The following is a 26,429-nucleotide window of genomic DNA, read 5'->3' as shown; positions in this document are numbered from 1 at the left end:
GAGGAGAGGAGAGGAGAGGAGAGGAGAGGAGAGGAGAGGAGAGGGAGAAATCAACACTGAGACAGTGGATCACAAAAACAGGACGCCAGGAAGCAGGTGGGCAGAGAGAGGACACATTTAGTACAATCTATAATAAAAGTAAAGCTGGAACTGACATAATCTGATCTAAAAATATTGACATATCTGGCTAGCTGATTGAAAAAAAGTGCTTCATACCTTCTTGACGAATGAGTGAAGCAGCGAAGACACACACACACTCACTCATTAACTCGCTGTCAACTTCTCACCCGCTTCACCCGTTCGTTCACTTTCGCATCGCAGTCTTTCACACACATCGCGGTGAGGGACAGTGAATGAGGAGACTCCACAGAGAGACGCCAGTTAGAGAAAAAGGAGCCGTGTACAGCACCTGTACCTTCTATGAGCAGTTCCTGCCCATGGCTACCCAGCAGCGTCCTGGACAGGAAGGGCGCAAAGTCCACAAAAATCTCCCTCAGTAGGGGGGCCACCTTCTCCAAAGCACGCTCCAGCTTGGTGGTGATGCTGTGGCGGGGAAAAATAAGTGAGAAACAGATGAAGAGGACAGGAGTGAAGGTAAAATAAGCAACATACAGATGAGGGTAGAAGAGCGCGTGAGGCAAAAATAATAAAAAAAAACTCAGGGGGAATACAGTCGGTGAGAAAGGGAGCATGAACGCATTGTTCTCACCTACAGACAGGTGAGAACAAAGGAGGGGAGGAAAGCACAGCAAAACACAGGAGAAGGGAAAAGGCAAGTGAAAGAAATAGAAAAAGGTGTGAAATGGACACAGAAGACAAAAATATACAGAGTCAAATATGTGATGATGGTATGGAAGCACTAGTCTGGGTTAGTATTAGTAAGAAAAGGTTGATGGTACTATAGTTTAAGAGCTAATCAACCTGCAAATGCAATTAAAACTAAACCTGATATTTAAACTGCACTTAAAATGTTGCATCTTGACTTGTATTGTAAATGCTACACATCTTTATAAGATAAAACTTTATTAATCCCAATGGAATTTTGTGATCTTTTTAATTAGTGCCTTTATGTGTGTACAGGTGTAGATCACGTGCAGAGTGAAATACTTTTCTGTTCTATGTTCAGTTAAGAAATGGTGAAAGAAAGGCAGCAAAGCAGACTAAAAACATACTCTTGGCCTTATAAGCATGTGGTTTCTGAAACAGACCTGGGTCACTAGTGTTTAGAAATGTTGTTTTAACCTGCTCAGAAAGTACCAGATCAGTGACATTTGCAGAAGCTGCAGTGGAGGTTAAAACAAGACAAGTCTGACTCAGGTCTGATCTGGAGTTTGGGGTTAGTGTGAAAAGGCCACCATGCCAGAAGTGACAGACATGACTGTGCTGCTGTAGACAGAAAAAACAAAAAATATGAGCTGCTGGCCTAAAACAAAAAGCGATGCTAACTGTTGAGCCAGTTAGCATCATGCTGAAGCAAAGATGTCTGTCTTTTCTTGCATGGCGTTCTGGGAACATTTAGTAGTGGTCGGGCGTAGCAGAGGGTGTGTGTGGTGGAGGTGGGGCAGAGGGAGGGGCATGGGGACAGGACGAGTATCTCCTTGCCTAAAACACTGTCCTGCATCTCGGGGGGCTGCCTGGAAGCCTGCCAGAGAGCTAAAAGACTTGAGCTCAGGGGGCGTCTGACCGCTGCGCAGCGCACACTGCGCCACCTCACAATAGGCACTGCAATACAAACCACACACACACACACACACACACACACACAAAAACACACGTACAGACACGCACACTGATTAAGGAACACAGGCACACGCACGCACCCACCCGCCTGCTCACGTGTGTGTGCACGTTTAGAAGAACAGGTATCTGCTAACACGTCTAAGGAGAGAGGACATTAACAGAAACGTTACAATACAAAGTGCTGCAGTGTTCAAATGTCTTCTTGTGATGCTATTTCCTGCTTAGTAAAAGCCTCGTATTGTAGATCGTCTTATATTTGATTAGTGACACCTACACAGTATGGAAACACAAATAAAACACAGATTTATGTTAATGACAATTTCATTTGCATGTTTTCAAATATGTACTCTAAAATCCATTAAGACTGTCGAGCTTCAGAAAATTTCACGGCGTATTAATAAGCGGTGGTGTTTTCATACTCTACAGTAAATTGTGACATTAAAACACAGTTTTAGGGCAGACTGAGTGAGATGTGTTGGTGGTATGTGTGCATGACAGCATTAAATATGTGTAACTATTCATATTAATATCACCTTTAAAGAGCAAAAATGTAGCCAGTCCAAAATTCTTTTGACAGCTGCTAACTCAATCTGGAACTGGTTGATTTCAAGTCATTTGCCACCCAGTACAAGTGTCAAATTAGCAATTAAAGCTTTGTCTTTTCTGGTTGATTATTTCAACATGTCAGGACATTTTTTTGCATATCCATTGACATTCTAAAATAATTACAATGTCTAAAATCAAGTATGTTTTACCTAAGACTCTAAAAGCATGTAGGTGCACCCCTGTTCCTGCCAATTCCAGACAAAACTTATCTAATTCTATAATATCAGTGATAACTATGTGAGTGCACTGCTGGTGAGTATTCTTTGGGAAGGATGAAGGGACAGGAATGAAGTGGAAAAGAGACAGACTCCCAAGAAAACAGACAAATCAATATAAGAACAAAAGGAGGAAAAAAGAAAGAGTGGGAGGAAACTGAGTGGTTGAAGCAATTAGGATCTTTATGATGGTGAGAGTTCTGACCTCATATTCTCCATGGTGTCCTCTGGCATTGGTGCCACTGTCTGCACAGCTGGCAGATTCTTACTAGTTGCACCGTTGACAAATGACGAAGAGGAGGAAGAGGATGACGAGGCAGAGTCAGTGGCACCTGGACAGGACAGAGAAAACAGAAGGGAGAGTGGTGAAAAATAAAACAAATGTAATAGAAACATGAATCAAGAGTGACTACGATTAGCATGCAGGATAATAATACGGCAAATGTATTAATGTTGTGGATCAGCTGCAACCAAATTCAATTTGGATAGCATTTCATCGGACATGCTGCTGCTTGTCTGCTGGTAATGGGGCCCCCATTTGTGAAAATAGCTTTGCAATCAATATACAGAATCCATTCCAGGGAGCAACTCCCCTCCTTGACTGTTATGCATGTATGATACAGTACATTATGTCTGACAGGCTCACAGAGCCTTGAATACAAATCCAATCTGCTATAATATGCTGAGCACCATGCTACGTAGCAGCGACACTGACCTGTTTGCCAGCTGATGTGTATTAGATTCTCTTCTTGTAAACCTAAATTTGCACTTATTTAATATCATATCTGGTTCAAACAAAATGTAATACATGTTTTTCTCTTTTCCTGCATGGAGCATTAAATATTAACCACATGACAAGTACAGTGTTCAGCAGAGGATGCTTCACCAAATTAACTTGATGACTGAGATATTTTACACTTGCTGTGCTGTCTGCAACTTCATTCATCTGGATCAGAAATAGGCTACAACTAATCCTGAAGGATCTGCTGGTTCAGTTTGTTTCTATTCTTGCTTATTGTGGCTGTCAAAGGACAGCGGAGTGAAGCTTCAAAGAGTTCTGTAACAAGAGAAGAAATTCAGTCCTGCGTGATTGAGCAGCCTTTGAATTTGCTGTGGGCCTTTCACACAAGCACCTTTGTCATATTGCAGGTTTCTGTCTGCTGCCTCTCCTTGAATGCACACGAAATAGAGGCAGCACAAAAAAAACATATCGAATGAAAGTATCCAAAGATACATTCAAAAATTCATTTAACAGCATCATAAAGATGTGGGTGTGAGGAAGACACATATTTGTGAGCGTTCTATATCTACATGCTGTCTCTCACCTGTAGTGTTGATCATGCTCTTGGGTGTTGCTGTCGCAGCAGCAAAAATGTTGGGTGTGCTGCCAGCAGTGGCTGCTCCACTCGTGGTGGGGGTGCCCACGGTGTTGACGGACAGGCTGCCAGGTGGCGGTTTTTTGACGGGAACCACAACACTCCTGTGAAAAAGAAGAAACAATGGCATCAGATTTATGCATGCTATGTTATATATTTAATGCTCCATGGTGATATTTTGTCTCTTTGTGCTGCCTGCAGTGTGTGGCAACAGCCGCGATTATAAGCGTAAACTTGAATTGCCACTGAGGTGAAGACATCAGATTTACACTACTGCAAGCTTTAGCAACAACTTGACAGAATGTTTTAATGTCAAACAAATACATAGCTCACATAGAAATGACAAAATCTTCTTTTAAGTGTACCAGTTGTTGCTTTGTACAGACAGGAATACAAAGATTGCTTTTTAACCGGTGTCAAGGTTATAAAAGCACATCATCCGCTTAAGCTTCTGTGTGTTGCAACAGAAACATATTAAAGTAAAGTGCTTTCTTATTTATCAGCTTGTAGCACAATAAAATCCAATTAATTTCCTAAACTGCCAACATTACAAACTTGTAAATAAAATCTTGCAATGGTCAGCATATAAATTGAAGTATGAATAATATAGCTCTGACTGCTCAAAAGAAATAACACAGCTATGCTTAAAAGCACTTCTAAAATACCGTTTGTTGGTTGCTGTGTATTTGTAATTTATATAGGTTGATGGATTAGATGTATCAAGCCCGTCTGACCTATGAAGACAGGCTTGATACATGGGGTGGATATCCTAAGATGGATACGGAGCCATCCAAGATCTATTATGCACACCATCTTCAATCAATAACTTAGCTCTCAAGGACTGTGACAGGGCAGGATCAAGGAGACTAAGTGATGCACAGGAGATGTTAGCAGGTCATCACTCAGCAGAAAGTCTGTATGGTAACAGTTTGGACAAGACGCAAGAAATTTAAAACTCAGACTTTGTTTGTGTCAGATGTCTGTATTATTCAGCAACAATGCCTCCATTTCTGTAAGATTTTTGTTCAAAATCAATGTAAGAAACAAAATGAATCTCTAGTATTATGATATCAAAGCTAAGAAAAAAAATGCCATTGCCATTCTGTTTTTAAATTGAATACTACAAATATGTAGGTCACAGTAAATGTATGAATCCACTCACAAATGATTGTGTTAAATTTACATTTTTATGCTTTTCTTGTCTGTGCATTATCGAAGTTTCAATCAAACAAAAAATACCAATGTGACTGCTGGCAAGTAAAGCACAATATGATTGTATATGGCACCATCCAAAGGAGAAAATTGTTTCTGGAGACTAGGCAACTGATCAATTGTTGCACACACTTTTTTTTTTTTTCCCAAACTGATGTACAGCAATTTGACAAATAGCAGTATATTACATGTGTCTGTATTGGTATTGGCTGCAAGAATTGATTAACTGATTGATGTTTCTGGGCTGTACTGACTCTGATGTCTGCGCCTGTTTTAAAGTCCTTTATAGGTCAAACGTTAGCTGGGACTGACCTGTCGAAGGAGTGGAACTGCATGGGCAGCATGGGGTGCGTCTTCAGGGCAGGGTCTGGGTGGTAGGGCGTCGGCCCAGACTCCTGGCCCAGGTCCCCGCCATCGACGGGAGCCGCCACCAGGCTCTTCAGGATCTCCTACATTTCAGAGAGAATGACAACATCTGATGACTACAGGCAAGCTGGTGAAGCTGCGAGAAGAACATTGTAATTTTTGTTTTCGGTGTATGCTTTAATATTCATTATGATGCAAAAGCCTCTGATGAAATTCGACACAAAGGAAGCAGTTAACCATGAATGTGAATGAGTAACATGTTTTAATGTTAGATAAATTGACAGTCACTGAAAGGAACATATATGGAAAAACATCTGTTCAGTCTAGAATACATGTGATCTCAGTAGTGCTATGTAAAAACAAATGCATTTCCTAACCACATTGGATCACATTTAGCATTTTTTAGGGTGTAAAAATGTAGATATTAAAAGATCATTTATATCAGGTGCAGGAACAAATCAAATTTAGACAAATCTCAGCAGCCAGATGTGAATGGGGGAGTTTTCAGGAACCCACCTTGACGTTGATGCCTTTGTTTGTTTGACTGATGCTAGAGATGGACGAAGGCGGGGCTTGGCTGGAGTTGGGGGTGGAGCTGGGGTTGTGGGGCGAGTCCAGAAGGCTCTCCTGTGATCTCCTAACATCAGACGACAGACTGCACAGCAGATCTGTGCCTCCTCCCCCGCCTCCCCCTCCCCCAATGTCTCTGTCCCGGTCTCTGTCTGTCTCTCTCCCCACCAGGCCGAGCCCGAGCCCCAGACCCATCTCCGAGCCATTCAGGGACCCGGCTACGTGGCCCTCTTCTCCGATGCCCGAGTCCGTATGAGGGAGACCGGCCCGGGGGGAGTCATCCACAGGGGTGGGGGTCTGCTTGTCACGATCAGAGAAGGCCGTGGATGGGTGCTCTGGAGGCAGAAATAAAGAATGCTATGTTGTTTATTTATTTTTTGACGATAAACAGTGATATAATTGCACAAGGACAATTTCTTTTTGTGAAATGCATCGTCAAGAAATTGCTTTTTAATGTTTAATTCTTTGTTGTTTCTTTCTGCTTGTAAGCCTGTAAGCTTTTCTCTGCCAAGTAATACCCTTCTTTCTTCTTCTCTCTCTTTCTTTTTTCTTATAATGGTTTTATGTTCTTGACAAAGGCATTGTTGTTTGCCAGAAGGCTGCATTCACTACACCAACGTTACAACGATGAGTCACCGCTGGCTCATCCAAAATTATCCTTTAATACAGAGGATATTGCAACAAAAGAACAACAAGGATCACCTGTACTGGTTGGGGAGTTGATCTCGTGGCGGATGCTTCTCCCTGATAGGCTGGTAGACCTGCCGATCTCTCTCTGGGGTTCCAGAATGTCCCGGTACTTAGATACCATGAGAACCGAGATAAAGTAAACCACTGCCAGTGCCAGAAACTGAGCCTGCTTACTGTCATCCTACGGAAAAAAACAACACATGCACACAAAATTATTCAGCAAGGAAACACTCAGGTATTTTTCTCTTATATTTATAACCGAACCAACACTGCGTACACTAAAAAAAACACACACACACACACACACACTTACCACATCTCTGAAAACCACAGCTCGAAGGCGATTAATGTCTACATCCTGCAGGAGTCTGTCTGGATCCTGCTAAATATGGAAGATGGAATATCAGAATGTGCTGCGTCATACATATGCATGTTGCTGTGTTGGATTTTGACTGTTGCAGGAGGTGCATTTGATTCATGTGTCTCTGGTACCTTGCTGGCGGTGGAGGCACTGTGGAGGCTGTCCTGCGACTTGCTGCTGGTTAAGGAGGACTTGCAGCTCCGATCTCTTTGTCTCTGCCTGCATTCCAGGCAGTTCCTCACCGCCACACAGCAAACTGGAGACAGGAAAGGTAGAGAAGAAACATGTAAGTATCATATGATGGGGCTTTTACACTTCATTGCAGATTTATTGATTGGCTTCTGTTATTTGCCGATCACATGTAGGGCTGCAATTAATTGCCACTTATCTTAAGTTAATTGAATATTTGTTTGGTCAACATCAGAAAATATATATATAAAAAAAAAAATGCCCATTACAATATCCTATAGCTTAATGTAACATCATCTAGTGTCTCTAAAATATTCAACTCAAGTATATTGTGAGAACATAAAAAAGACACAACAGTTACCAACTATCTGGTATTTTTGTGAGAAAAATGGCTTACATAATCAATTATTAGTCAATTGACAAAGTGATTAATCATCTGTTTGTTGCAGCTCCAATCACATACTACTCATACAGCGCTACATAATCAAAGCCCTGTTGCAAATTGGTGACCTGGACAGTGTTGTTCTCCATCTTGCCCCCTCTCAACACAAGATGATCAAGAAAAAGAAAAATGAAATTTAATACCTTAACTCAGGGCTAAAAAGTTACAAAATGAGCTAAATTTGCAGTGACTGTAAACATGTCTATAGCAATGGGCTGCACACTTATTTTCAGTTGAGAGAATTCCACAGAATTGATTGGCCAATTGACAGAAGTCTTTTTTTATATTTCTAAAATAATTTATTGGGCAAAAACTCAACTTCCCTGTTGCCAGCTAGTAAAATTAAATGTTGAATTGGTGCTTCTTTATTAAATCTACAGCTAGGAAAAAAGCAATATAAACTTGTAACCTCTGTGGGGAAATTGAAAGAGGCACTTTTAGCCATGTCTTTTAGGATGAAATGATTAATCAGAAAATTAATAAAGAGATCTATTGCTAATGAAAATAAAGGCTAGCTGCAGCCCAACTCAACAAGGCCAAGAAGGTGAAAGTCAGTCCAACCCCGGAATCAACCGTTTTCTAAATTTTGGCTAATACTGAGCACATTGAACTAGCACACACCCAGGCGGAGGCACTGCCTCATCAGCCCTCCTGACGACATGTTCTTCTCTGCCTCGATCTCACTGAAGTTGAGTGAGCTGGCAAACACCAGTACGTCTACCATGGCCATGAGACGAGAAAGGAAAGTGACCGCTGTCTCTGAAGACATGCCCTGCGTTGCCTCGATGTTCTCCAACTCCGTCTGGGAAAGGGAGGAAAAACAGACACAGAGCTCGCCAGTTAATCGGTGAAATACTACGATGTAAACACAATGAACTGGATGATCTCTCACTGGTTGTAGAAAGATGGGGAAATCCTGCAGTATCCTCTTTAAAAAAAACAAAAAAACAATAGAAGTAGGCCTTTAGAAAATGTATGCAGCTGGGTCTTACATGAGCAGAACCGCAACAGTCATGGCTGGTTGTACCAACAAACAGGAAAAGCAACCTTGAGTATCATGCTGGTTAAGTGAGAAACAGACTTGTAGGATGAAATCTGGCAACATGAGGTGTTCTACACAACACACAGGAAGTACAGCCTGATGACACACAGATAATGGTTACAGTGGGATTGTGACAGTAGCAGTGTGACCGATTAGCAGTAACAGGAGTAGTGTAGGGACATGTAAAGCTAGCCTTGAATTTATCATGAGACAATCAAACCGAGTCCCTTTTAATGATCAAATTCTACATTGAAAATAAATAGGATGGCAGCATAGCAGGGGTTAAAACCAAGTGTGTGATTTGCTGTGTCTCTGCTTCAGTAAGCAGGATGTGCAGGGCTGTGGAGAGCCGACAAAGTGCAAGCATCTGGAGGCTCATCGGGGCAAGTGAGCACAGACATTTGGGGAATAACAGACACACAAGGTGAGGACAGAAGGGCTTGGGTTGGTGCTCTTAGCTCTTCTGGTGATGATGAGAGTCTCAGGCTCTTTACGCACCTCTCCCCCTGCGCCTCCTCCCCCAGGAACAGGGGTCACCTCCTCTCCCTTTGACCCCCTCTGGGGTCCGGCTCCTCCTGCCTTCTTTAGTGTTGATACAAATGGGACAGGCTTAGCAGATGCAACCCCCAAGGACTTTTGGAATACTCTCATGCTCTTTCTCTCATAAAAATATACTGTATACTGTATGTATTTTCACCTCTAAATAATCTCGCTCCTGTTGTCTACCTCTTATTCATATAATATTCTAACAGAGTTAGAATATTTTATCTTAAAGAATTTAATAGACCGAGGCACAGAGATCAAGGCACCCCCACAATAGATATAAACAGTATAAGGTGGAGTATTGATAAGCAGCAGAGGAGCACAACAAATAGAAACACTATGGATGTCAGACAGGCAAGTGTTAGTGTCAGTCACAATGATAAATAAACCAGAAGTAAGTATTAGTAGAATAGAAAGAGAGGAAGAAACTGCAACTTACAGTGTTGGCACTACTCTTAGAACTCTGTCCATGCAAAATAGACAAAAACAGAGACAAAAAAGGACAAGAAAATACACAAAATACATGTAACACAGAGAAGAAAAGAAAGATTCAAATGTAAGGATGGTTAAAATAAATAGATTATCAAACTATCAAATTAAATAGATTGTTAATTAAAAAAGGATTTGAACAAAGTTTAAATAAAGGTTAAAATACAGCAGAAGAAGCGTTAGATTGACAGTTAAACATATGGAGATATTGATGAGAGGAATCCAGAAAATGCTGTTGAAAGTTTAATTAGCCAAACTAAACACAATTTTACGTTCAAGTCATTTATGATCTACCATGATTTCATAGGTTAAAAAAGCAACAAAATATAACAGACACAACACATTCTTTAACCTATAAAATCACAGAAGATCAAAGCTTCTCCGAGAATGGAGGATATCGTGTTTAGCAGGTTCTTGACCTGCAGTTCTTCCTTCTACCACAGAGTGGTGCAGTGGAGCCACTTACAGAAGGGGAGGTGGCAGCAGACAGCAGAGGCAGAATGCCTCCACAGGCGATGATGATGTTGTCCACCATCTGAGAAATGAGGTGGATCGTGTTGTGGACGAAGATGATGTTCTCATTGCTGTTCACAAAATCCATCACTGATTTGGTGGAGTGGCTGAAACAGAAAAGAAATGCTGGAATCATGGTAGAAAAACACTGAATTTGAGAGTGTACATTATAGGTATCACTCCCCTTTTTGAATATATTCAGTCTAATTATTCTTATTGTTTTCTTAAATCAGCACATTGACATTAAGGTGTAAAAGATTTCGGAATTACAGCAACATATCAGAGGGTTTTCCAAAACTACAGTCACAAGTTGATTTATGATCCATTTTAAAGATACAAACTACCAGAGAAACGCAACACAGTTAATCTAATTATGTGCCTGATTTGCAAGCGAGACTCTCCTCAAACAGTCTAACTCACCTCCTCCACACGTGCACGTCTGTCTCGAGGGCGAACAGCAGGTCAGTGAGCAACCTCTGGTGCATTGGAGACCACTTGAATTCTGGGATGCGGAACATGGTGGTGCGAGGGCCGGGGCTGAACTGACGCCGCTGCTCCTCTGTCATGGGCATGCCCCTGAAACCCAGATCGACGCGCAGGTCGCGCTCCAGCTGGGCTGCAGTGCGACCATGAAGGGCCTGAAGGGGAGGGGATAGCAACTGGGTCAGCCAGCAGAGGGCTTTCATTACGTCTCCTCTTGGTTCAACATAAAACTTGGGATACATACAGTTGTAAAATTCAGTTGATGAAAACCAAAGAAAAAACACAGACGGCTTCTTATTCTGCTTTCACTGAACAGTTAGGAAAACTTAGCTCATGTGTGGGCAGCTTTTTTGGCCGAGACAATCTGGCCACGGAAGAGCTGTTCGAGCTAATCACAACACAGTCAATCACAATGGGCAGGTTAGAGAAGGGAGAGAATCTGTTCAACCTCAAACTGAACAGATAAATCTCAGCGAAGAAGGTGAAAGCGCATTTCCCCAGCGACGTAATTATATTTAAGGAAATTCCAAGTAGCAAGTGCAACCACTCAAAACTATCCAAGAATTGCTACCTTTTACTTGAAAGACAACAGAAATAAACATCCAAAAACATTATTTGGAATGTCTTTTTTAATTTTCATTTGAATGCTGACTTATCAAAACAACACATCTTTATAAATTTAAAGATGTACAGTCAAGGAGAAAACTAGAGAACAGTATGTACTGTAGTTTCTTCATGGCACCACTTTTGGAAACAGGCACAAATGCAACTAAAGTGACCTTGCAACTCACAGACAAGTGTACAAAAACGCTGAGAAAACACACCTGAGTAGTTGCAGTAGTTTGAATCTTCTTTGTGTCTTTGTCTTTGCCATCATCTGACCTCTCTGTATCAGAGGTGGTGCTGGCTGTGTCTCCCCCAGTCTTAAGCCCCACAGCCTCTCCCTCTGCCCCGGATGTGCCCTCTCCCTCTGGGAAATCTGGTCTAGAGGCTCCTTGGATCTGGCTTTGGCTCTCGGCCTCCGCAATGGAGCTGATGTCAGCAAGAGGGCTCTGGATCTTGAAGGGCCCGTCCTCTGGAAGTTCCCCAGGAGTGTGGCTCTGGGTCTGTGTTAAATCTGAGCCACAGCTAGTCATGTGGGCCAGAAGGCTGAGGTCATCGCTGGCGCTGGTGTTAGAGTGAGCTGGACCGGATGGAGTGGGCTGGTCTGGACTGGGCAGTACAAGAGGGTCTGTGGCTGCCAGAGCTGGGAGCAGCTTCTCATCAACCTGGGAGACGTGAATGGGGTAATGAAATATAGAATCACTTTAAGACATTAGGAAAAGTCTGCAGTGGTAACTTTTTTATTTGGGGAAAAAGTAAGAAGGATGGAAAGTTGCATAGATATATCAGTGACTGATGGGTGGAATCTTATTCTTGGACTGCAGAAAAAGATGTGGCTCCATGGATAAAATTTTAATAAATCAGTGACAATAATCTTCATATAACGTCCTACCTTGCTGAAAAGAAATCCGTTGTTGCTCGGGACACTGTCTTTCTCATCAGCCAATGTGATAAGCGGACCCATGTTCCCATCATCGTCCAGGTTGACTCCTGAAAGCCCCAAGCTCGACCCCATTCCAACCCCTGATCCTGGCGTGTCATCTTTAGGTGCCAGATTCCCATTTAGGTTCTGAACCACAGAGCAATAAGCACTGTCCAGGAGAGAATCAACCTCCACCAGGGGGCCGTTCTCCATTCCTCCCCCACCTCCTCCACCCACACTCCCACCCAGGCCCTCTGGAGACAGGTCCAGGTCATCCAACTTAACTTCTGTGGCCTCTACTTTCTCTGCTTTAATGTCTACCAGAAGGTCGTGGACCTCCACCCTCACTCCTGGACCTGCGCTCTGCTCCCCAGGAGTCAGGGCTTCTCCGTTCGGTCGCTTCACAGCACCCTCTGCGAGGAGGTTGCGTGAGTCTCCGCCAGCCCCCTCGCTGTACTCAGCCTCGCTCTCAGGTGTCTGTGTTTGGGAGTTGTCGTCAATCTCCAGGTTGCCATTGACGACAGGAGCGGGTGTAGCAGAGAGTCCAGAGATGGTAGACACGGAGCCTTTCTTTCCCTTCTTCATGTTCTCCTCCTCCTGACGCTGGTATTCTTCGTACATCTTAGCCAAGTACTCCTTATGGGCTTCATAGGTCACCTGTGACAGATGGTGGAATGTAATTGGTAATGTGATGAGATCATAAGCAATGACAATGGTTAACCTCAGCATCAGTAACAACAGGTGGGCCTTAGGAGGCTCATGGATCATCAATACCAAAGGCCAGATGGATAAAACTGGGACACCAGCCTCTCGGGGCTATTAGACCTCCATCTACATTGTCCGCTCACTTTTACAGTGTGATGACAAACTAGGTGAGTTAAAGTTCTACCACTGAACGGTGAAAAGAGGTGATCAGTTCTGAAAGTGGTATCTATTCATTATGGGTCTTTCCTTAAAAAACAATCATCAATATAAATAAATCAGTATGTTTGTTGCAGGTTTGAAGATATCTTCAGTGAAACATCAACATCTAAAAATCATTATCACTATTATTAAGTGTTAATTTTTAGCCAGACAACACGCTGAAGCTACAAATGCAAAGTGTATCTGTTACTTAACAATGTGATAAAGACTATTTTCATGAAATTTACAAATCCCACTCTCACCTTAGAGTGTGCAATTGACAGGGTATCAACCCAGACCCTCCAGCCTCCCCATTCATATTTTATAGCGTGGTAGAGAAGGATCCTGAAGATGTTGTACACCATCTCTGTTATTTTCTGCTCCTCAGGATTCTTGGGATTGATGTATCCGAGGGAGAACATCCAGTCCTGCCACACAGAGCACTGCAGCAAGCAGCTGGTGCACAACACAAACAGTGTGTCAGAGTTGGGCTGAAGAATGACTTTCTCAAATCTCAAAATATAACAATAATCACTGGATGAAGCAAATGACACGTAGATGATTATATGCAAGTAGAGTCATTTTTGTGCTTTTACCGTCTGTTTTCGCGACTGTTGCTGAAGAGTTTTATCATGTCTGAAAGAAAGAGTCTCCTGACTTCCATCAGCTCAGCACTGGGAGTGGAGTTCTTCAGCAGGGTGGCCACCACTTTTAGAATCACTGGGTGGGAGGAAATACACCAGTTAATGGGGAGAAAACAACATGATGAGCAACTATATAAGAAAGTTTTTTGAATGGGAGAGAAAAATGTGAGGGACGGGAGACTGTTCGGCAGATCAATAAGTGGGAGATGGCAGCGGTGTCGGTTTCTCAATTCTGGCTTTGTTGTTTGTTTACTCGCATTAAAACAGAACTGCATTATTGGCAGACCAAAGAACACAGAGAGACAGAGAGATGCAAGCGACAGTGTTTTTTTGTACTTACTGGGATTCTGGATTTTGACGGTGGAGTCAGGCTCAGGGTGCGGTTTGTGAACCACCTGAGTACAGACCTGCTCTGTGAGAATCTGCACAGACACAAGATTAACCACAGTTATTTAAATGCCATTAAATTCGCTTCCTCAAATAGACCACTGCATGTACATTACTATAGAAACGCGGCATGTGAATGAGCTGCTGCCAGACAATCACCTACCTCATATAGAGTGTTATAGGTGGTGATAGAGACGGTGTTGGTGTGCATCATCAGCCTTTCTCCCAGCAGTGTGAACAAACTGTGCGTGTGCATGATCTCAACCTTCCTCCTGCAGAGAAGAAAAGCACGCACATTCATAACAGCTTTATGACAGCTGAAACTGACATTGATTGTCACTGGCCGGATGATGGTCTGATATTGGCAGGTGGCACCATGTGGCCCTGTCAGTTATGACGGCACCAGAGAGGATAAAGAGCTGAATACCAACAACAGAAACGAAAAAGCCGCATTAACAGGACGGCAACAACGCAGGAGACACCGGGCCAATGTTCATGTGGCTGTGAATTATTAACTTTGATTATTAACCTTGCCAGTGGGTGAAAATTGTGTTTCTAAGAGGCTTTTAACTTGAGAGGCTCAGAAATCAGGGTTGACTGACTTCGAGTATTTTTGAAATTGAATTAAGTGAACAATGCTCTAAGCGTCTGTATATTCCTGACTACATTTGCCACAACATTTAATAATATGCTCAGTTTAGTAGTTGAAAAAAAAAGAAACGTTTATAATTTGGTGGCTATTTTCATCTGTTATTCACTAATTACTAGTGACTAATATATAAATACAAGAAGCTTGGCGGCCCTAAATAGAGGACGGCTGTTATGACAAGAATCAAACCTTTACATTATCATATGATTAAAATATATGCCATCTGCATCGGCCTGACTTTAAGTTGATGATCTGTTTTAAGAAACTTAAAGCACAGACAGGTAAAATTGTATTTTTACATGTCATCTCTCAACAATTGCACACACCTGTAAGGCTTTTTCACTCTGAAGAAAATTGGATTTGTCATCATTACTAATCAACTCTCACCAGGTGGCAAATGCAAACAAGCGGTTTCTCAAAAGTATTATTAGAAAGCATGTGTCAAATTTGATGCTACCGAAGAAAAACTTGGGCATAAAGGTGTAATAGACATGACAATGACTCTGAAACTACACTGTAGAAACCTAATATAATCCAAAGAGTTTTTAATATTCGTCTAGTATCGACAATACTGCAAAAAAATCTATTCGCTCCCAATGCGAACATATTATAATCATAGCAGAACCCTTACTTTTTAGCCTTTTTTTTGAGTCGCTAAATCATCAGATTATGTGTAAAGCATATGAAAACAGGTCATGTTGAATTGTTTGAGATTATTCTGAAGATTTCAAAGCCAAAGGGCTTGGCTGTACTGTGTGTTGTTTTATGCAACACTAAAGTACCCTCTGGATCGATATTAAATTTCCATAAGCGTTAAAGTGACATGTAAACCAAAAGAGGCAGCCCTACAGGATGTTTGGTTGGAGCAGATGTTAAGTAGGTGGGGGACTGACAGTGCAGGGCTCAGGTGCAGCACGGCAGCCTGCTTTCATGTCGTGCAGCAAGAGGCGCGCGTGTCACATGGGATGAATAAATCCCCCAGCATTCATTGCTGCTCATCAAGGTTCCACCTCCCTGCCAGTGCACGCTGTCAAAATGATTATTCCGCCTGGACATGATGATGAGGACATTATCTTCACATACACACAAACAAACAGTCCTTCTGAGGCTCACTGGAGACGGCACTGCTGGAGTTTTTTTTTCCTGTTTTCTTTGCTCTCAGATCTCTGATATGCGGCGCCTCTCCCTACACTGATGCAGCATTTCTGTTTCGGTTGTGACAGGAAGGAGTCGGGGACTTTTGGGTGCTCACTTATTTCAATGGTCCCCCATTTGTTGCATGAAAAAAACAAAGGAATACATCAGGAAAGCGCAAAGACAGAGAGGGAGGTACTGACTTGTGACCGAGGTGTTTGAGGAAGTAGCCCAGGACTTTGAGGGCCTGGACCCGGATGCTCTCACTCTTAGAGGCCAGGAGCTTGCAGATCACCCTGTAACATGTCAAACACAAAGCCACACGAGCTACATGTCAGTAGGGGGAATTATAATACCTTAGATGTAGGATGACGGTAAAAAAAAACACAAACAAAAAAAAACCCATCCATGAGTTCTTCAGTGCGTAGTAAACACCTGCTGCCTGATACTCAGTAAACATCCTCCAACTTACAGTTAGCAACACGTGCGCTGACTGAAGCATTTTCTTCAAAGCAGTGTACACAGAGGGCATAAATATATAAAAAAATAAATAAAAAAAACAAGAAAACACAACACACTTTGCAACTAGCTCTCTAGCAACAGAAGAGTTGCCATAGCAACCTAAAAGACATTCATGTGTAGTTGTGCTTTAGGGGAATTACCAGCACAGTCAGAGTCCATCTTTGAAAAATCTTGATGCTTGGTTCGAGCTACCCTTTGTGTCTTTCACATCAGCACTGTAACTGAATATATAAACAATGTCTTAACTGTACATAAAGCTTTCACTGTAGGGTTGCTGCACAAAACCACTGTGGAAGAAAACTGAGAATTCTGTTTGTTTGGAAAAGAAAACATACAATGAATTTGATGTGGGGCGATTAAACCAGGGAATACAATTTAATTTGGGAAATTTGACATCAATTTATTAAAAAATTTCAATCTCTGTGATTCCTTTAAAGAGAGATTTGATCTTTTATATTTGCAATGGTTACTTGCAATCAAAATACACAAACAGAAAATATCTAAATATAAATGCAAACTGATACTTTTATGCTAGTGTGACCTTGTGTTGCATCAAATCTGTGCAGGTGCTTGTAAATGTGAGGCCAGCATTCACCTTATGCCATTTCTCTGGTCAAACGCAGGGATCATAGATGCCGGGTGTTCAGACATAAGAGCCACCAACAGCTGCAGCACATCGTGAATATTCTCATCCTTCAAAGAAAAGAAAGCAAAGTTGAACAGGTGAGGAGGAGGAGGCGGAGGAAGAGGAGGAGGAGGAGAAGAAAGTCCCAAAGGGACAGACGAACGGAGGGTTAAGAAGACAAAGGGAGACTTGCAGGGGTGGACGTAGGAATGGGGGGATTGTGGAAGGGCAGATGGTATTTCAGAGCAAGAATAGATATAATTGTTACGGAAGAGTACATTCTGTTCAGTCCATTGTTGCGCCATTTTTCATGCTGTCACAGCACCAAAGCTGACTCACACTCTCACTCGTTTAAGTGGACCATAACTCCAGCCCACAAATTATAATGCACATTTCGCCACCAGCTCCACTCAACCACTCTCAGTGTCTCTCCGTGCCCTCTCTCAGTGTCTATTTTAATACAGAAGTTAGCATTTACCTCATGCATGGTCAACAGATAGTTGAGGATGCTCTGCAGCTCGTCCTCCTTCACGCCTCGGTCCTACGGAAAAAACAGACATTCACCAGCACATTCATGATCTTCTGTTGTTTTTGTCGTCTTGTTAACCTCAGATGACTTCATTAAATCTGTTCTGGGGTAATTCATTTTTAACCGTGAAGCAGCAACAACCCCACAGTCATGCAAATTGCAGGAACAAATCAATACGAGCGCAGACAAACACAAAAGCTACAGTGTTTCATTCAAGCTGCTGATCCATAAGTCTCCTCCACACACACACTCACATTGTAGACTAAGCCTGCAATCCTCGGGCGGAAAACAACAGAAAGCATAACAGAAAAAAAAAGTGCATTTCTTAAGGCTTAAACTACGAAGATAATGGCAATCAGTTTCTCTCAGTTTACCTTTAGTATGAGTTGTTTGAGGAAGAGAAGCATGAAGGCTCTGAGCGAGATGATCTCCTTTTGGGATGGCCGTGGTCCGTCTAAGCAAAGCAACACACAGACGAAAAATAATTTCCTGTTAAAAATCCATTTTTATGCTTGATAATGATCTGCTACATAAGTCTGCAGCTCAGTCTGAGTGAGTCCTACTGTTCACTGATATTCGTTTTTTATTAGGCTTCCTGGAGAGCAGAGAAAAACATGTAAACACACACACACTCACTCGACAGCAGAACTGTAAATCACTGTCATTAACTCCAGTAGCAATTTGGCAATCTGGATATTTTATGGTTGCACTAATCTAACTTATTACAGCAAAGACACAGCAATTTACAAAAACGTGATTGATGGTCGAAATGATCCAAACCAAACAACCACTGTAATCCAACTGTATCTACTTTCGAGCTCTGGCACGCGATCAGTTGTTTGCCGCGGTGGGCTACAAAGAAATAATCAAGCTAAAAACACAAAAGCATCTGACGCACCGACACGAGCCATTTCTCATGTGCCTGCTGAAATCTTTTGCCACTCTTGAAGCGTTCCGTTTTTTTTCACCATTCATTCATTTAACTGTCACGGACCTCTTTTACCTTCAGAGACTCACACAGATCCATGACTTTTTTTCCATGCGTTTGCTCATTCTCATATTTAGCTGCATTTATCTTCAATAGAGGCTCCAAAGCACTTTTAAACCGTTTAAGAGGAGAACTGGCAACTCAGACGCTGGCATTGCATTTTCATTCACGTACCTGTATTTCACTCATTTTTGAGGTGTTTAATGTGCACATCTGATGCACTTGAAGCTTATGGCGGTGATGAATCGGCCTAAACCTGCTGCCAAAAAGACTCGCTAATGGAATGTGGTGCCAAATAGTCTAAAAGATGCATTGATTCAGATCAAAGCAGTAGTGATATAACACCCAACCTTTAAAAACAAGGGCATTTTTTTCCCTTTAGTGGTCTCACTGCAGCCAGATGAAGTTGACTTTTTTGTTTTTTTCTTTTTACTTTCCTACTCATTCTCCATCTTCCTCAACTACTCTTCCACAGCTGACGTTAGCAAATAAACACTCACAAGCAACACGATGAAGCTCATGAGCTACATCACTCCCAACAGAGGCTTATTCAGTTTATAAGGAACAATAAACATTTATGATGTTTGGCTTGCGCGCATTTGCCACTGTGCACTTTGCTGTGTCAGGACGTTTTTGGAATCGTCCTTATTTTATGTAGGCTACAAAGGGAGAGTAATGCAACCGCAAACAGTGTTTATTGTATGCTGGAAATAAAATGCACCGCATCCTCTCAGAAAACAAACTTAAAGCCGATATTTGACCCGCAGCTGCTTAGCCAGCGGAAGTAATCTGGGAGAAAACACAAAAGACTGAGGGTGTGAAAGGAAGAAGATATGAAGCTTGTCCCTCCATTTCTTTGTCACGCTCTGCCGCCCTTGAATCACGCGAGTGTGCACGCGTTTCAGCCGGCTCACCTGCTCTTCACAAAGCGAAAACATGACACCGAAGCAATCCATTGTGATCCGTCATCCTTATCTGTCAAGCTGCCACATGTTGCTGGAATGGTGGCGCTGACCATCCATCACGGTTACGGAGCAGACCCCGCGTCCAAACGAGCGCACGGACACGAACGTGTGCGAGCGTAACCTCCGTTCTGAGGAGTCTTTTGTTCGCAGAGGACTCGAAGAAAAGCCCACATTCATCTAAATCGCTTCTCAGGGGCAGTTTTAATTATCGTCTTTTACTCTTTGAAATTAATTTTCTTCTTCTCGTGCTCCTGAGCTGACTCAACAGTTTTATCAAGTCAATGTGATAACGAATGAGAGGTTTTTCTCCTGCTAGATAATGACATCCTGTATAGAGTCAAAGAGGTGTTTTCTTTTTAATGAAACTATTCATGAATCTGTGTCTGTGAGTGTGTGTACATGGACATGAGTGTGTGTTTGTTGTGACTTCTGGCCTCCTGCGACAACTACAGAAACATGCTGATTTAATCTAAAAATCTGAATTTCTTGTTGTTTGATCTGCCTTACTTACAGACATGTAAGATTTATGACGTGTCAAGTCAAGTAAAAGTAAATACATCAAATGAAATCATGGAATACGAACAGAATAAGTCTTTATGTATAAACAAAAAAGCAATGAATAAATAGATAAAACTCAGCCATATAAGCATTTTGTAAGGACTTATATGTCAGTGTTCATTTGCCTGTTTTGTGTGCTTTTTTCAGTCAATAGAAGACATTTAATTTCTGTTTCCGTGCTATTATAATTCTGCGGCAGAGTTCAAAAGCAATGTGCTGTAGGTGCAAAGGGCTTGCAGTGATTTTTTTAGGGGCACTTTTTTTTTCAGTTGTGTGGTCCTGAAAGCAATTTTTAATCAGCGCAAAATTGAGCTATTTGTAAAATATAAACACGACTCGGTAAAGGAATTCAGTATTTATAAACAGATTCAAAGCAGGCGCAGGATAAAAACACAATGAAGTGTACATCCGCAACTTGGATTCAACCTTGTTCCTTCAGAATAGCACACAGCTGAATACGTCTCCATCCACAAAGCCCACGGTATCATCGAAATATCTGTCCATTAATATGGAAATGAGTGCATATCACACTCACCCAGTATAGTCAAGTACACATTATGCAGACTTTCAAACCACAACTAGCAGCTTTTTAGCTTTGAACAGCAGTTAGTACGTGTCTGAGGCTAATTGCTACTGTACTGTTATCAGTGCTTCTTTATAGGGCGAAATCCCAGCAGTCAAACAGCAGCATCGCCAAACAGAAAAGAAGCCAGACAGCCACTTGATTAGAAATTCCAACAGCTCCCTTGGATCTGCCAATCAAATTTGTCTGTTACCATGGTGACGGGGGATGCGTACTCATTCAGAGGAGGGTCCCGGGCAGAAGAGGAGGTTGATTAAAGAGAAAGGCCTAATCCGACCTTCTGATGCGCGAGTGTACGGCAGCAGCTTCTCTGTTAACACTCTTCTCTGCTCTATTACAGCGGCAGTGAAGATGTAAAAATCTGATCTGATACTGTGTTGTGTTTGGAATATGATGTGTTTTGTAATGGCAATTCCTTTTTTTTTGCAAATATGGACAAGATCTTTTGTAGTTTTGTTTCCAAATACACCGCATTCACAGAAGGAATGAAAGGATGTGCTTAGGTTACAGGAAGTAGAAAAGATTTCTTCACACAGGCTTTGTAGGCAACATTGTTAATTTTCTCAAGAAAAAGAAACAACTAGTGGCTTACAGGTAAAAAAACAAAAATGAATAAATAAATGCAGCGTCTGTTTCTGAAATGGTCTTATTTACTCTCAAATACACAGCAACATTTGTACCATGGAGCTGCTCAGCCTTTCACAGACAGCAGTTGTTAAAGGAAGAGAGAATTAATCATAACGCGTATGTGTGAGGCTTTGTGTCTGCTTGTATTATTCATGCTATGGGGACATTTTTAAATCTGTTTCACATTGTGGAGACTTTCTGGGGGACAAAAAGTAAAACCTTATGATGTAAATCATTATATTTTGGCATAATAATTTCGTTGTGGGGTTAGGGTAAGTCTCCAGGAAATGAATGTAAGTCAATGTAATCTCTTTTGAAGTGATGGGAAATCTGTGCATGTGTGGCAGAAATGACCGCTTTCTTTCTTGTCATTATCTCCACGTTGAAACGATGATCAAACAGCCATCTGCATTTTGTACAATTTAGACCTGCTGTCATTAGCTGACCTGACAATACACAGCCTGCAAATCAACAAAGCCATTCAGAGCTATGAAACACAAAGTTCGCTAATTTAAGTCTCACTGAATAGTAATTGTGGGCCCTACGTTTCCAGTTGTGATATGAAACCCATTTCCACTTTTTGTTCCAATATTTAAAAAGCTCATGTTTTGACCAAAAAATAAAAATAGAAAATCACTGCTCATAGAAAAACATACGACTAAAAAGCAGATCTCGTTTGCTTCGTGAAAGTCTGTACTGAAGTAATCCAGCAGAATAAATGAGTTCCTTGAAACTTCAAAAGACTTATTGTTCTGAAAGAAAACATTTGTTCTATAGAACATACTATAAAGAACAAATGTTGAATATATTAAGATACAGAATTTATGCTACCTTAGAAGACCCTATAATAACCTGTCATGTAGGCTGTAAGACTGACAGGCTGTGAGGAAATATGTCACTGAGTGTTATTGTAAAACTCTTCCGCTGTATTTGGCAGCTGTAAAATATTACTCGACATACTCTATAGTTCCATAACAAGCATGATACCAGCCAAATAGTTCATCATTTTGGATGCAAAAGAGAAAGTGTTGGACTTTTGGTGTTTGCCCTGTGATTAGACCGGCTCCAACCCAAAACCTTAATCACAGAAGATGTTTAGATGAGCAAACTGACGGACAGAAGAACAATGTAAATACATATTTCATGCATGTCACAAACTGACATTACCACCATAAGATAAATTAAAATATTTGTAAGACTTGTGAAATGACAACAAAAGAGCAATGTTTATTATGTGACCTGTAAAACCCTCAACGGTTTTTGGGCATTTCTTTTGTTCCTGTCACATTTTTACTCACTGTGATCTCATTTTTCACTGCAATATAAAGTCTTGTGCCTCTGTGGAAACAGCACAAGTATGGTTAGAGGTGGAGAGAACTCAGAAATGTCTTCTGTGCACCGTGACACAGATATAAATCCCATAAACCACAGAGAATTTCTTTGATTATTTATTTATTTCCCAAAAATCAAAAAAACTTTGAGCCAACATTTTTGTGCACATGTCTTAAGAGCAATGGTGGCTCTATTCACTGTTGGATGTTTTACCGCTTACATTTTAAAATTATTTCTACCCTTTTCTAATGTCTGCTCGATGTAAACAGCCTGCAGCTCAACTAAAAAGTCCCTGAATTTATCACAACTGTTGGTCACGGCTAAGACAGTCATGGCTTCGCAGTTCTGCAGAAGAGCAGAGTAGAGTTTTCAGTGTTTTTACTGAATCTGGTGAGTGCAATTTTTTTTCTTTTGGGTAAATCTTTAAATGAGACAAGTAATGCAGAGCGATTTTGAAGAAATATCACAATTGTAAGCTTGGATTTGGTTAATTTTTCACACAAAACTGAATCCAACAATTCTTCCTGTTTGTACAGTTTCTTTCTTTGATAAATGGTGTCATTTTGGAAATGTTTGTTAAAATAAAATGCCTTTTAAATCTGCTGGCTAGCTCAGAGGTTCAGAGGTTTAAGAAAAATAGAAAAAGACAGAGCTATGAATGGTGTGAACAAAAAAGATAGATTTAAACCAAACTAAGTCATGCACTGCATAATGAGATGTACTCTAGTGTTGTAAATGTGATGCACTACAAATAAGAGGTCAGGATACTGTCTATGAGTCACTAGTGGCGTTCGTCAGGAGTGCCAAAGGAACTCTCATTGCTCCTTGTTCACACCTTCACTGTTTGTGCCTTCATACATGCAAATTGCATGCCGGTGTGAACATACCTAGACCTTTGGGGGTGATTCCACTGCACTCCAAAGGGTTGATGGCCCAGTAGTAGTACTTAAGAGTGTGCATCAGCTGCAGGACGGTGCCAACACGGCGAATGGTGGTGTAGATGGTGGCGGTGCCGATGAACTCCGATGACAGGTACGTGTAGAGGGACAGCTGGACCTGTATGTACACACGGTCCATTTATAGTGATGCATTTACACATGCATAAGTTGACAGACAAATACAAAACATCTGGGGAGAAAGAAATCATCAGTGTGTGTTTAAGGCGTTAAAACAAAAGGCGGTTTTAACTGTGAAAAGACACCCGTAGGGGAAATGAGAGGAAATTTCCCTCCAGTGAAAAGCGCCAGTGTTTTCTGTTTTTGTATTATTTTTGATGTTTCTGCGCCTGAAGCCATCAAGGCTCATCTGAGGAGCTCCTTACCAGTGCTGACATTTAGGAGGGCGCTCTCCAATTGCTCATTTGCTACTTCCCTCCTTCTGTTCCCTTTTTCCCTCTCTTGATATTCCTCCGACCAATCCTCTCCATCGCCCAATACGAGACTGCTGTACGCTCACAAATCTCTGAGCTCATTACAGTGACCACGACGCTAAGGACCGGCCTTAACGAGGTAGCTCTGTTTAAGTGGATGAAATTAGCGAAGTGCCGCGGCCTGACCATACCACATCACAGCTCATCTAGAAAGAAGAGTGCACTCGGCCGACTTAAACGGCCTTCATTACATTACGTTTCGCACATTGAGCTGTTTATCTGGTGCGATTTACAACCAGTTCCCGCAGAACAAAAGTGGAAAATTCCTTGATCATAGCATAATGCTGCAATGCTACAACAACGACTTAAAAAAAAAAAAAAGAAAAAAACAACACTTCACCATCGTCTGAAAGGATTATGTTTACCAGGAATGCTTGATGGAGAAAAACAGGCTCTTTACTTTCAACGGAAGCTGGGGAGACGTTAGGAGAGATGTGGTCCAGATGTGATTTCTTCAAGTGTTTCTCCTGACAATGACCAAGGCTGCTCTTGCTAATAATGAAGGTAATAATAATACCCTGAGAAATAAAAAATAATAAAGCTCAGTGGGAGACTGAATGGTACAGGGAAAGTGAGATTAAAGGATTAAAAGATTTTTTTTTGCATGTTGCTGCTTAGTACATTTATTATTCTTGCCTTCATTATAACCCCGCTGAATTGTGTTGATGTTTACTGGCAATTCATTGTAATTTTCTGTATTAGCACTCGATTAAAGGTAAAAGCCCAATAAGCACTCATGTAGTCCAGTCACTTGATTGCAGCGACAACTGAGATTGACATAGCTATTTATGCAGCGTTGGATACTGGCTTTCACACACTCCTTGCTTGCGTCTCTTCCGTTTTTACTCCAGCGTGCCCCGGAGACAGATGCTGCTGTACTCAGGAGCCAATCGCCTCTTAGGGTCAGAGGGGAGAAGACAGGGAGTTGGGAAGTTTAGAAAATCGTGGAGGCAAGAGCTGACTGGCCCCGCGGTGATGCCAGCAACACTCACATCTAGTTCAGAGCGAGACGGCAAAGAGGAACTATGCATCTCTCTGTTGTCCTGGGGTCTTTTCAAATGTCATTTTTTCCCTTTGTTTCCCTCCCTCGCTCCTCGCTTCTTCTGTCCTTTTCCTGTGAGACGTGCCAGCTCTGCCATTCATGTAATCCAACCTCATTTATTATATTATTGCAAAGGGCAACGGCCACTAACATGTCAGTCTCTCCTTCCTCTTCGTTTCTTTTTTATGTTGCTTATTTGTCTCAATTTTCCTCGCATTCAGACAAAACCTCGTGAACGCTATAATCAGAAAATGAATCCTCTCCTGGTTTCTGCTTTTCTCTGTCTGTCACCTCATTAGTTGTCTTATTCAGACCTTCATTTACTGTTTTTTTTTTTGTTGTTTATTTTTTTTGCAGCAAGGTCACACACCTCCACACACATACACACACTTTCAGGAGATGCGCAAAAATAAACAGACCTTGGCGGGGGTGTGTATCCAGATGGCAGCGTTGAAGAGGACATGGTCACAGAGCTGTTTGAGGAGGGGCGCTCCATGAGGTAAACCATCCAGATACTTGGCGAAGGACAGGAACTGTTCAAGTACTGCCCTGGTGATGTGGACTCGTGATGACTGGACAAGGAACCACAAATATAAGTAGTCATTTAACTACAATGAATACCCATACAAAGCTCCTTTTAAAAAATGACATTGGCGAGTTTTTGTCCCCTAAAAATACATTTATAACGTGCTCTGACCCAAAACAGTCTTCCTGTATAGCTTTAACTCTTTGAACTCCAAGTAGTTTCTGGGTGATTTTTTTTTTTTTTTTTTTTGGCTCCTGTTGTATTTCTGCTCACTGTGTGTTATGTTTTTCACTGTGATATAAACTCCTGCACCTCTATGGAAACAGCACAACCAAGGCTAGACGTGGAGAAAACTCAGAAATGTCTTTTGTGCTGCATGACACATGTCATAATAATTCAAATCAAGTGCCCACTAGGTGCTACCAATACTGGAAAAAATAGCAGCTCTACATTCAACAGATATTTTACTGCTTATAGTTTTATTTTGCTCTTGTGACTGAATTTTAGCAATGCGACTGTTGGCTGCAGCTGAGTCACGAATTGCTTCATGGTTGCGCCAAGGAGTACAGAGTTTTTTCTTTTTTGCAGAATCTGGTTAGTACACATGCCCAATTTTTTGCTTTT

General features: G+C 41.7%; 1 protein-coding gene across 6 annotated transcripts in view; it reads right to left on the bottom strand.

The window, feature by feature from the left end:
- Window positions 1-26,429, bottom strand: part of LOC103354097 (neurobeachin) — a 93,050-nt gene that overhangs the window by 16,861 nt on the left and 49,760 nt on the right. The window contains exons 12-37 of one of the 6 annotated variants that reach the window (XM_008277360.1): window positions 25,699-25,851; window positions 23,696-23,864; window positions 18,130-18,209; window positions 17,705-17,767; window positions 17,197-17,294; window positions 16,283-16,375; window positions 14,460-14,568; window positions 14,250-14,331; window positions 13,862-13,985; window positions 13,529-13,721; window positions 12,333-13,019; window positions 11,662-12,105; window positions 10,775-10,992; window positions 10,308-10,461; window positions 9,792-9,815; window positions 9,308-9,391; window positions 8,389-8,569; window positions 7,268-7,392; window positions 7,089-7,157; window positions 6,794-6,956; window positions 6,032-6,420; window positions 5,462-5,598; window positions 3,887-4,041; window positions 2,767-2,893; window positions 1,603-1,722; window positions 416-543 (exon numbers count right to left, since the gene is read on the bottom strand). In XM_008277360.1, coding sequence (XP_008275582.1) covers window positions 416-543; window positions 1,603-1,722; window positions 2,767-2,893; window positions 3,887-4,041; window positions 5,462-5,598; window positions 6,032-6,420; window positions 6,794-6,956; window positions 7,089-7,157; window positions 7,268-7,392; window positions 8,389-8,569; window positions 9,308-9,391; window positions 9,792-9,815; window positions 10,308-10,461; window positions 10,775-10,992; window positions 11,662-12,105; window positions 12,333-13,019; window positions 13,529-13,721; window positions 13,862-13,985; window positions 14,250-14,331; window positions 14,460-14,568; window positions 16,283-16,375; window positions 17,197-17,294; window positions 17,705-17,767; window positions 18,130-18,209; window positions 23,696-23,864; window positions 25,699-25,851 — 4,369 coding nt within the window. Of the gene's footprint in view, window positions 1-409; window positions 544-1,602; window positions 1,723-2,766; window positions 2,894-3,886; window positions 4,042-5,461; window positions 5,599-6,031; window positions 6,421-6,787; window positions 6,957-7,088; window positions 7,158-7,228; window positions 7,393-8,388; window positions 8,570-9,307; window positions 9,392-9,454; window positions 9,464-9,791; window positions 9,816-10,307; window positions 10,462-10,774; window positions 10,993-11,661; window positions 12,106-12,308; window positions 13,020-13,528; window positions 13,722-13,861; window positions 13,986-14,249; window positions 14,332-14,459; window positions 14,569-16,282; window positions 16,376-17,196; window positions 17,295-17,704; window positions 17,768-18,129; window positions 18,210-23,695; window positions 23,865-25,698; window positions 25,852-26,429 lie in introns of all 6 variants that reach the window. The other 5 variants (XM_008277364.1, XM_008277361.1, XM_008277365.1 and 2 more) reach the window with 5 other exon arrangements.

The sequence above is a fragment of the Stegastes partitus genome, unplaced genomic scaffold, assembly GCF_000690725.1.
Source record: "Stegastes partitus isolate 25-593 unplaced genomic scaffold, Stegastes_partitus-1.0.2 Scaffold96, whole genome shotgun sequence".
NCBI lineage: Eukaryota > Metazoa > Chordata > Actinopteri > Pomacentridae > Stegastes > Stegastes partitus.
This window is presented reverse-complemented; position numbering and strand designations above follow the sequence as displayed.